At 48.7% G+C, this 12,153-nt stretch overlaps 1 protein-coding gene across 1 annotated transcript; it reads right to left on the bottom strand.

Annotated features, from left to right (window-relative positions):
• Positions 1-6,876: 6,876 nt before the first annotated feature.
• LOC124646591 lies at positions 6,877-11,826 on the bottom strand. The gene is made up of 3 exons (XM_047186697.1): positions 10,931-11,826; positions 8,494-8,690; positions 6,877-8,369 (listed from the first exon to the last, which is right to left on the bottom strand). Exons 1-3 carry the CDS (start codon positions 11,824-11,826, stop codon positions 6,877-6,879), a joined length of 2,586 nt encoding a protein of 861 aa, XP_047042653.1.
• Positions 11,827-12,153: the final 327 nt, after the last annotated feature.

The raw sequence follows: 12,153 nt of genomic DNA, 5'->3' as shown, positions 1-12,153 counted from the left end.
AACACCAATTATTTTACCATTAATAGTAGGAGGTGCAGCAACATGTGAATCATTAGCATTGCTAGTGGTAATAGTCCAAACTTTAGCTACATTTTTCTCTTTAGCTAGTTTTTCATTTTTTTCTCTATCCCACCTAGCACGCAGTTCACCCATTAATCTTATATTCTCATTAATTCTAACTTGGATGGCATTTGCTGTAGTAACAATTTTATTTTCAATATCCCTATTAGGCATAACTTTCGATTTCAAAAGATCAACGTCAGAGGCAAGACTATCAACCTTAGAAGCAAGAATATCAATTTTATTGAGCTTTTCCTCAACAGTATTTGTTAAAGGCGAGTTTGTGTACTAATAATTTATTTAAGCATAGCTTCAAGTCCAGGGGTGTATTCCTATTATTGTTGTAAGAATTCCCATAAGAATTAGCATAACCGTTACCATTATTATAAGGATATGGCCTATAGTTATTACTAGAATTGTTCCGATAAGCATTGTTGTTGAAATTATTATTTTTAATGAAATTTACATCAACATGTTCTTCTTGGGCAACCAATGAAGCTAACGGAACATTATTAGGATCAACATTAGTCCTATCATTCACAAGCATAGACATAATAGCATCAATCTTATCATTCAAGGAAGAGGATTCTTCAACAGAGCTCTTTCCGTGTGCCATTCAGAGTAATTAACCATCATATTATGAAGAAGCTTTGTTGCTTCACCAAGAGTGATGGACATAAAGGTACCTCCAGCAGCTGAATCCAATAAATTCCGCGAAGAAAAATTTAGTCCTGCATAGAAGGTTTGGATGATCATCCAAGTAGTCAGTCCATGGGTTGGGCAATTTTTAACCAAAGATTTCATTCTTTCCCAAGCTTGAGCAACATGTTCATTATCCAATTGTTTAAAATTCATTATGCTACTCCTCAAAGATATAATTTTAGCAGGGGGATAATATCTACCAATAAAAGCATCCTTGCATTTAGTCCAGGAATCAATACTATTCTTAGGCGAGAGATAGCAACCAATCTTTAGCTCTTCCTCTTAATGAGAAAGGAAACAATTTCAATTTAATAATATCACCATCTACATCTTTATACTTTTGCATTTCACACAATTCAACATAATTATTGAGATGGGCAGCAAGCATCATCGGAACTAACACCGTGAAAATTGCTCTCGCATAACAAGATTCGAGTAAAGCGAGGTTTAATTTCAAAGAATTCCGCTGTAGTAGCGGGTGGAGCAATAGGTGTGCATAGGAAATCATTATTATTTGTGGTTGTGAAGTCACACAACTTAGTATTTTCAGGGGTGGCCATTTTAGCAGTAGTAAATAAAGCAAACTAGATAAAGTAAATGCAAGTAACTAATTTTTTTGTGTTTTTGATATAGCAAACAAGATAGTAAATAAAGTAAAGCTAGCAACTAATTTTTTTGTGTTTTGATATAATGCAGCAAACAAAGTAGTAAATAAAATAAAGCAAGACAAAAACAAAGTAGAGAGATTGGGAAGTGGAGACTCCCCTTGCAGCGTGTCTTGATCTCCCCGGCAACGGCGCCGGTAAAAGAGCTTGATGGCGTGTAACTCACACGTTCGTTGGGAACCCCAAGAGGAAGGTATGATGCGCACAGCAGCAAGTTTTCCCTCGTAAAAGAAACCAAGGTTTATCGAACCAGGAGGAGCCAAAAAGCACGTTGAAGGTTGATGGCGGCGGGATGTAGTGCGGCGCAACACCGGAGATTCCGGCGCCAACGTGGAACCTACACAACACAACCAAAGTACTTTGCCCCAACGAAACGAGTGAGGTTGTCAATCTCACCGGCTTGCTGTAACAAAGGATTAACCGTATTGTGTGGAAGATGATTGTTTGCAAGAAAACAAGTAAAACAAGTATTGCAGACAGATTTGTATTTCAAGTATAAAAGAATGGACCGGGGTCCACAGTTCACTAGAGGTGTCTCTCCCATAAGATAAAAGCATGTTGGGTGAACAAATTACGGTCGGGCAATTGACAAATAGAGAGGGCATAACAATGCACATACATGTCATGATAAATATAGTGAGATTTAATTGGGCATTACGACAAAGTACATAGACCGCCATCCAACTTGCATCTATGCCTAAAAAGTCCACCTTCAGGTTATCATCCGAACCCCTTCCAGTATTAAGTTGCAAAGCAACAGACAATTGCATTAAGTATGGTGCGTAATGTAATCAACAACTACATCCTTAGACATAGCATCACTGTTTTATCCCTAGTGGCAACAACATATCCACAACCTTAGAACTTTCTGTCACTGTCCCAGATATCAATGGAGGCATGCATGAACCCACTATCGAGCATAAATACTCCCTCTTGGAGTTAAGAGCAAAAACTTGGCCAGAGCCTCTACTAATAACGGAGAGCATGCAAGATCATAAACAACACATAGGTAATAACTTGATAATTAACATAACATAGTATTCTCTATCCAACGGATCCCGACAAACACAACATATAGTATTACAGATAGATGATCTTGATCATGTTAGGCAGCTCACAAGATCCAACAATGAAGCACAATGAGGAGAAGACAACCATCTAGCTACTGCTATGGACCCATAGTCCAGGGGTGAACTACTCACTCATCACTCCGGAGGCGACCATGGCGGTGAAGAGTCCTCCGGGAGATGAATCCCCTCTCCGGCAGGGTGCCGGAGGAGATCTCCGAATCCCCCGAGATGGGATTGGCGGCGGCGGCGTCTCTGGAAGGTTTTCCGTATCGTGGCTCTCGGTGCATCGGGGGTTTCGCGACGGAGGCTTTAAGTAGGCGGAAGGGCAACGGGGGGCCACACGAGGGCCCCACACCACGGGTCGGCGCGGCCGGGGCCCGGGCCGCGCCGCCCTATGGTGGCGGCACCTCGTGGCCCCACTTCGACTCCTCTTCGGTCTTCCGGAAGCTTCGTGGCAAAATAGGACCCCGGGCATTGATTTCGTCCAATTCCGAGAATATTTCGTTACTAGGATTTCTGAAACCAAAAACAGCAGAAAACAACAATCGGCTCTTCGGCATCTTGTTAATAGGTTAGTTCTAGAAAATGCACGAATATGACATAAAGTGTGCATAAAACATGTAGATATCATCAATAATGTGGCATGGAACATAAGAAATTATCGATACGTCGGAGACGTATCACAAGCCTACAACCCTAGCAACACTGAAGCGAGACATCTCCTGAGACAGGCCCCAGAAGACCTCGATGAAGTAAAGACGACAAGCGAGAACCAGAAAGATGACCAAGACGATGATGCCACTTCTGAAAGGAGGCGGTAATGGAAGCAGCAAGCACAATTGGTGCAGTCGGTGAAGTGGTAAAAGAAGGAACATGAAGCCAGTCAAGCTCCCAAAGTCCCTAGGAGTCACGGCACCGAGGACCAGCCCCAACCAGTGCCCGAGTGAGTGTCCTAAACTGAACAGGAATCAACATCAAGAATGACCCGACAACCATAATCGGTGAGTTGAGGAGCGGATAACAAATTCATGGTAAGACGGGAAACATGAGAAACATCAGGAACGGAAAAGGAGGAAGTAGAAAGAGTGCCACGACTAGTAACATGAAGAGAAGTGCCATCGACAGTAAGAACATGAACAGGAATCAACATCAAGAATGACCCGACAACCAGAATCGGTGAGTTGAGGAGCGGAAAACAAATTCATGGTAAGACGGGAAACATGAGAAACATGAGGAATGGAAAAGGAGGAAGTAGAAAGAGTGCCACGACTAGTAACATGAAGAGAAGTGCCATCGGCAGTAAGAACATGAACAGGAAGAGGGAGAGGTCGAAGAGAAGAAAGAGAGGAAGAATCAGGCGACATGTGGAAAGAAGCTCCAGTATCCAGAACCCACGAGGATGTACCTGACTGTGTAGAGGAACCATCCACAAAGGCAATAGTACCCGTCGAAGCAGAGCCAGAGGAGGCAAAGAGGTGCTGAAGCCTCGCAATATCCTGCTCAGTGAAGCCAGTGGTGACGTGTGCTGAAGATGGAGCACGAGGAGGCACTCCCCGCTGCTTCTGATAGCAGTGAGACTCAAGGTGACCAGGCCTTCGATAGTGAGTGCAGAACCGATCGCGGCGAGGGCGACTCCCACCGCGAGAAGGGCGAGCTCCTCCTGTAGGAGCAAGCGCTGGTGTGGGTAGAAGCGGCAGTGTAGGTGCAACAGGAACTCGAGCAGCAAGAACAGAAGGTGTCCCAAGTAGACCAACACCACGCAGACGAGTCTCCTCAGCATGAAGCTCAATCAACACCTCTAAGATAGGAACACAACCCCGAGCAAACAACTGGGCACGACGGGGCTCAAACTCTAGACGAAGTCTAGACAGGAACTCATGGATCCTCTTAAAATCCATATCTGAACTTATTGTCCGGCAACACTGGCAAGTACCACAGATATCACTGCGAAGGGAGTCAAGCTGACGCCAGATCGCCGCACTCTGGGTGTAGAACTCATCAACAATAGAGTCACCCTGCTGAAGATCATGCTCCTGACGCGCAACACAGATAAGTACAGAGAATCGCAGAAGGCTAATAGCGCTGACGAAAGTGAGACCATATCTCAACGACAGTAGCAAGACCCATAAATTCAGAAGCAAATTGTGGCTGAACACTCTGAGAAAGAACAGCGACAACCCTGGCATCCCCATCACACAATTGAGTAAAAGCAGCCAGACTGTCATGACAGGACCCAAGAGCCTCTGAATAAGCAAGTACCTGCTGCCCGTATGCCTCATCAACAGCAAGCTCGGCAGACCTGGCTGCATCTTGAGCAGCCTGAGGAGCATCATCAGCAAGGGTCTGTGGCACTGGCGGCGGGGGTAGGAGCCACATGAGCAGTGGGTTGCGGCGGACAAGGGACCTCGCCGATAAGAACACCCCACCGTCGAAGATCACACATGTGTATACGCATAAAGGCAGCAAACGCCCCATAGTTGGAACCATCAAAGATCACTGGGCACTGATGAATACTGACATAGCCAGACGCGGAGGACGCCATCATTTTTTTCAAACCAGATCTAGATCTGGATCTGGCACAACTGCCCGAGCACGGCCAGGACGGGGCAGGCCAGGGACGAGGCTGGCCGTGGCAGGGGCGGCCGGGGACGGGGCACAGCTGGCCGGGGCAGGGGCGGCCGGGGCAGGACCGGCCGGAGGTGGCCGGAGGCAGGGCCGACTAGGACGGGGCCGGCCGGAACGGGATGCGGAAGAAGGTGGCCAAGACAGGAGCATATCAGAGTAGGATCAGTCGCCGGAGAGCTCGCCGGAGAGATCGACGGCGGTGATGGAAGCAACACAGAGTTGCTACGTGCAAGAGGAGATGAACCTATGCTCTGATACCATGTTGTGAATGAGCAACTAGTATTCACAGAGGGCCTTTGGCTGGTACATGTACAGGTGTGTTACAATGTGCAGGTAAGCCCCTCATACACTGGAAAATACAAGAAGGGGACTATACAACTCTAACAGTTCGGAAAATTTCCATCCACTCACACCTTTTTATGCTATTGAGCACACATTGATCCAGATTCTCATCTTCTATTATCTATTATCTACCTGTTCTTTTTATATACTACAAGCAATATATAGATCTAGAGCAAAAGCATCGAGTTATTTTGTATGGATCCCGCGTATAATAAAAATGAAGGCAGGAGTATGTATGTTACCTTCTCAAGGGGCATAAACCTAGATAAATGAGCCCCCCTATCATCTGGTGACTTGGGTGCTCGATGAACAAATAAATTATCGGATGTAGGCTTCCTAAGTCATCGGTCCCTGTGATGTTATTTCTTGACAATGGCGCTGACCGTGAGGGCCTCACCTAAGGAGATAATCCAATTCGGTGGCATCGACATGAACATTGACAAGTTCTATGGCTACTATGGCTTCAGTGACAAGGGTTTTAGGACCCCACAAGGCCACAACCAGCTTCGTCGACGAGTATCCCCGGGGAATGGACAAGATGCACACCAAGCCTGACTTTGGCATGAAAGCAAGCCCGCCCACGTCTATGGGCTACCCCGCAAATGGATGGCCAGTGGGTTACCTTGTCTCAAAACCCTACACCATCTAGCGGTTTGCCAACTCGCGCATCTCGTTGAATCTAGGTGGGCATATGGACCAGGAGGTATATCGAGGGTACTAGTCCCCTACATACACCATCTTTGGATCCTACTTTTTTTTATCTTGCAGACAAGTAATACTGCATGAAAAACAATAACAACACATCACTTGGCGGCTGGAGCGCATAGATTGGCAGTAGGAAGTAGGAACAACCGAGTAGAAATGCTTCAAGGAGAAAAATATATCATGTGTAAAGTTCTATTTGTGTGTTGTGCCAGAACAATGTAAATGAGGGTTTCATGCACCTATTCTTCACATGTGATTTCAGTCAAACTTTTTGGTGGAGACTCAATCTTGAATGGAATACTGAATATGGGGCTGCTTAACATGGTTTTGGATAGCAGGAGAAGATATAGTTTGAAATGCTTAAAGGAGATCTTCATTACACCGGTTGCTGGGCCATATGGAATCATGGAAACGGACATATTTTTTATGGGCAGGATACGGTACTCTTGAGTTTTTCAGATTCTATAAAAGAGGATTTCAGTCTAATTAGGCATACATCCAAACCTACTTTGAATTGAAAGAGGGTATGCAGCGGTGGCCAAATACCTTGCAAATGTTGTTGCTACAACATTGTTCCCATAAAGGTGTAGTAATTTAGAGAGGAAACAAAGTACCAGTTGTTCGCCACATACACACGGGTTGTCTAGGGGAAGAACTCAAATACAACGAGTGTCGTTGCGTGGAGCAGTTGGAAGAAAGGTAGCTAATCATGTAGCAGGTGGCGTTGGTTTGCAGAGTTTCTTTTTGAGCGCTGCTACCCCTGCATGGAGCGGAACATAGACGAGCACGGGGAGGACTAGGAATAGAACATTCCTGGACGACTTCCAGTTCCTAGTACTTCCTGTGGCGTAGGCCAGCAGTAGGGCGAGCACGTCCGTCAGAATGACCATGTTGACTGGCCAGAGCTGCTTCCAGCTGACATCGGTGTTAGAGACCTCGCTCAGCGTTAGCGGAAGCAGCGTGACCATGACGATGATGGAAGCCATGAACGCCGCGGAGTTGCTGTAGAAGAAGACGTTGTAGCGGAGTTTGCTAATGTCGTGGAGGATCGGGTTGCCAGCGGAGAAGTGCTTGCCTCTGGCATCCTTGTCCTCCTGCCAAATGCCGCCCGGTGGTTTCAGGCCAGACTGGTACGTGACGCTCGCAATCACTACCGCGAGCACCATCAAGTATTCAAGCACCTCATTTTGTTCCTCAACACTTCCTCCTTCGCCACGAAACGGCCGTTGCCCCCCGTGATCTTGGCGCCTACGGCTCCTCCGTATGTACCAGAAGATGACGAGCTGCAAGAGCAAGGAAATGGCCACGGCGGCGACCAGAGTCAAGACATAGATAGAGGTCTTGAGATGGCGGTAGTTTCCGCTGACGGAAGTGTAGGCACCCATGAGCGCGAGCATGCCCACCGCCATGCACACGTGGAGCGCGTAGCACCGTATGGCCGGCCTGTAGAGCTTGCGGTTCACGAGGAGGATGATGAGAACAACGGACGCCATGAAGCTCACGGCGTTGCAGTAGAAGAAGGCCTTATAACGGCGCGGGTGGCTGCTGAGGAGGACGGGGTACCCGGCGCGGTGGCGGTGGCCAAGATGTCGATTATCTGCTGGCCAGAAGCCGCCTGGCGGTGTCAGCCCGGCTTGGTACATAAGCGCGGCGACCAAGATGGCGATTATCAGCATCACCTGACGCTTCCTCTCCAGCTGATCCTTGCTTCGTCCTTGAGCACCAGCAACAGGAATATCAACGACCTTCTCCTCCTCTCCTCCTAAGGCGATATGGATAACCGCGCAGGAGAGGACAAGGCCACCCATGGCGGCCACACAAACTGAGGTGAATACCTCCCTGGTGCTCCCCGCAATATATGCGATTACGAGGCCGATGAGGTCCAGCACCATGGCTGCCACCAGCGTGCGCCGCTTGACCAGGTACCTACACTGGACCATCATGACCACCATCAGAGATGTCACGAAAGCTGCCGAGTTGCTGTAGAAGAAGACCTTGTAACGAGTAGGATGCGTCGTCCGTAGCACAGGGTAGCCGATCTTATGCCCAGCCCGGCTGTCTTGCCAGAGGCCGCCCGGCGGATCTAGTCCAGCTTGGTAGGTGATGCTCACCGCAAGACTAGCAAGCACCATAACGAAATAGCGAATTCTTTTCAGGTCTTTGTCTTGGTCTTGGTTTTTGGCTTCGCCTGCGATGGTACCTGCGCATATATGTAGTCAATCCATTAATCGACCTATGTTATTTGTGCGAAAACTGGATCAATCATGCATGTACTAGCTACTATTCTCCATCAATAAATCAATCAATCAACATGCTGAGCATACCTGCGGGACTTGAGCTTTTCAACCATCCGGAGAGCGCTTGAATCATACACCCACTAATTCGTTTCCAGCAATCGAAATAAGAAAGAGCCAGCTGCAGGAAAACGAAGGCAGGAACTGCAACGGCCAAGGAGAGGACCTTGACGGTACTATGAGCCTCCCTGCAGCTCCCAACAGCATAGGCCTCCATAAGAGCATGTCTAACAGGCCCCGTATTTTTTCGCCCCGTATAACACGAGTAGAGGGCCCTGTATCCGGGTTTCGCCGGCCAAAAACTCGGGCGAGCTAGCAGAGCCCGTATCCCCACCCCGTAAAACAGAATATTCTGTTTTACGGGGTGGGATACGGGCTCTGCTAGCTCGCCCGAGTTTTTGGCCCCTCAAAACAGGGTTTTTTGACAAATTGCATATTAGAACCAACACACCATTCACATAAAATAAATGTTTTACATCACACAATAATCGTCTTAATTATTACAATAATGTTCTAATGGAAGAATTAAACAAATAACAAATGTTTCACACATACAACAAATAGGAAATGAATGTTTCACACATACAACAATGGGAAATGAATGTAAAAAATCATTGGCCATGCAACTGCCAATGGTGATCAATCAGATCTTGGGTGAGCTGGTGATGAGTCTCGGCATTTTCAATGCCTCGATGAGCTGCAAGAAAAGCTTCAAGCCGATCAGGGTTCCTCTCGGGCTGCACTCGGGTGCCAACATTGTCATAGAAACATGGCAAGTTTAAACCGCTTTCATCTTCAATGATCATGTTGTGAAGAATCACACAACATGTCATGACATCAACAAGAGTTTCCTTGTCCCAAAACCTAGCAGGACCCCTGACAATTGCAAACCTTGCTTGAAGGACACCAAAAGCTCTCTCAATATCCTTGCGGCATGCCTCTTGATTTCTGGTGAAGCAAGCTTCCTTTCTTGTCAAAGGCCTGTCCTTTTTCTCTTTTATGGACTTGACAAGGGTTGCATAGTTAGGGTAAATACCATCTGTGAGATAGTACCCCATGGTGTACTCATTGTTCATAACTTTGTAGTTACAAGGTGGAGCATCACCCTTAACTAGTCTTTTAAACAAAGGGGATCTATTCAAGATGTTGATATCGTTGAGTGTCCCCGGCAATCCAAAAAAGCATGCCAAATCCATAAGTCTTGAGAGGCCACAGCTTCAAGAACAATGGTAGCATCACGGCTTTTGCCACAATACATGCCATGCCATGCTTTTGGACAATTTTTCCATGTCCAATGCATGCAATCCAAACTACCAAGCATCCCCGGCCACCCCCTCTTTTCATTGATCTCCATGAGCCTTTTTGTATCATCCTCATTTGGAGCTCGGAGATACTTCTCTCCATACAACTTGATCACCATCTTGGCAAACATACGCACGCAATCCGTGGTTGTTTGCACACCAATGCGAAGGTACTCATCGGTATAATCTGCTGGTATACCGTATGCAATAACCCTCATGGCGGCAGAAATTTTTTGGTATGGGCTAAATCCCATGACTTGGGCAGCATTTCTTCTTTGCTTGAAATAATCGCAATTTGCCTCGCAATCTTTGACGATTTTCTCGAACAAAGTCCTACGCATTCGGTACCGTCTACGGAAGAGGCGGGGAGGATAGGTCGGTACCTCGGCGAAGTAATCTTGCATCAGCTGCTCGTGGCCGACGGCGCGGTTCCGCGGAATGCACATACGCCCCATCACGGATCCTTTCCGCTGATCCAGCAGCTTCATGCGGTCCTCCGTTTGCTTCAAGCCGAAGAGCAGCACCATCATCTCCGTGTCGTCGTCGTTGAGCAAATCGTCGATGTCGGAATCATCCGACGACGACCAATCGGTGGACGTCGCGTCCAAATCCGCCATGTGCACATCCTCCGAAGCCATCTACCACGGTGTACCATACATCAGCCCCAAATCCGACCAATTTACCGGCGGCAACGAAGAAGAACGCGGCGGAATACTCACCGAGGTGCGGCGGAGGTGCGGCGGGCGTGTGGCGGTGCGGACGGACGCGGAACTTCGGCGGGGGTGCGGCGGAGGTGCGGCGGGCGTCGAAGAACCTCGACGAGGCTGGGCGGACGGCGGAGGGGCACGGGTGGCGGCGGATCTGACGGATTGCGGCGGCGGCGCGCGGGTGGCGGCGGCGGCGCGCGGGGGAAAACGGGTGGGGGGAACTGAAATGTCCGCGCGCGCTTTCGGAATTGGGATGCTGGCTTCGCCCACTATCCCCGCTCCCACCCCGCACAAGTAGGGGGCGAGGACCCGCCCCGTACTCGAAAACAGCAAAAATCGATTCGGGGGCCGTTTTTACGGGGCGTGCTAGACGGCCGGGTAGACGCGAAACCCTCAAACCGGCGGTTATTATACGGGTTTGCCCCTTTTACGGGGTCTGTTAGACCTGCTCTAAGGAACAGGAGCGCCACGGAGATGAGCACGTACATCACCGCGTTGAACCGTCTTGACATCTTCAAGATCAGCTTCTTTTCTAGGAGATGCAGGATGATGAGCAAGGAGGCGACGAACGCCGTGGTGTTGCATATGAAGAATGCCCGGTACCTCCAGAGACCACGGTCCTGCATGATCGGGTCGCCCGCCATGTGCTGCCGCTGGAGGTGGACACGAGTGGTGGTGCTGCTGCTCCAGAACCCGCCCGGCGGGTTTAGCCCAGCAACGTAGGTGATGGTGATTGCGAAGGTCGCGAGAAGCATGTGCACCTCGTTCTTGTCTTTGTCCACATCCCCCATTGGTGTTGGGAGCTTAGTAACGCCCGCTTCAGCTCGCGAGCTCGACGAGTTATGGGAGGTAGCTCCGCCCGAGCTTTCCGCCGGCTCAGTCTGTCCTAGCAAACCGAGAAAGCACAAGAACCCATACGTGATGTACGCCAGGACGGGCAAGGCTAACACCGAGGCGCAAATGGTGATGAAGGCGTCGAGGCAGCTTCCTGCAGCGTAGGAACCCATGAGTGCAATCAGTTCGAGAAACATGATCAGGTAGAGAACCCCTCTCCAGAATGCGCTGTCCTTGCGTAGCATGAAGAGGATGAGGCAGGCCACCAGCGACGAGGAGAGCGCCGTGGCGTTGCAGTAGGTGAAGGCGATGTATCGGCGGTAGTGCATGTCCCGGAGGATCGGGTCGCCGGCGAGGTGCCCGGCCTTGTCCTGCGCCTCCCAGACTCCGCCCGGCAGGTTCAGCCCGGACACGTACGTCACCATGGCCACCATAGTGGTAAGCGTAAGCAGGTGCTCCTTCAGCTCGTACAGTTCTGAGTTCGGGTTTGCTTTAGGTGGGTTGGAGCTGGGGGGCGCCATTTGGTTGACGGTCAAGGTTTGGGGATGCATGGAGATCTAGGAGCTCTGCATTACGGTTGCTTAGCATGCATACATATATATATATATATACTACTCCAGCCGATGCCACCTTTGGAATCAATTCCTTTTAGTTTGTTTTTCTGACGACCAGTGAGAAGACTTGGTTATGTATTTTTCCTCAAAGAAACCATCAGATGGTGCATGGGCGACCTCGTGTTGCACTTTTCCACAAACCAAGTTGCAGTATTTCTCTTCTTAAGAAAGAAAGCTGCACAATTTCACACGCTGGTGATAACTTTCGTTCACTAAAAAGTCCAGTGCCCTACT

This window comes from Lolium rigidum, chromosome 1 (genome assembly GCF_022539505.1).
Source record: "Lolium rigidum isolate FL_2022 chromosome 1, APGP_CSIRO_Lrig_0.1, whole genome shotgun sequence".
In the NCBI taxonomy this organism is placed as follows: domain Eukaryota; kingdom Viridiplantae; phylum Streptophyta; class Magnoliopsida; order Poales; family Poaceae; genus Lolium; species Lolium rigidum.
Note: the sequence above shows the minus strand (reverse complement) of the source record. Positions and strands in the feature narration are given on the sequence as shown.

Coding starts and splice junctions, on each gene's coding strand:
- LOC124646591 (XM_047186697.1), bottom strand. CDS start 11,826: ATGGCGCCCCCCAGCTCCAACCCACCTAAAGCAAACCCGAACTCAGAA. Junction 8,691..10,930: donor CTCATCTCCGTGGCGCTCCT/GTTCCTTAGAGC, acceptor GGGGCCTGTTAG/ACATGCTCTTATGGAGGCCT. Junction 8,370..8,493: donor GAAAAGCTCAAGTCCCGCAG/GTATGCTCAGCA, acceptor ATATATGCGCAG/GTACCATCGCAGGCGAAGCC.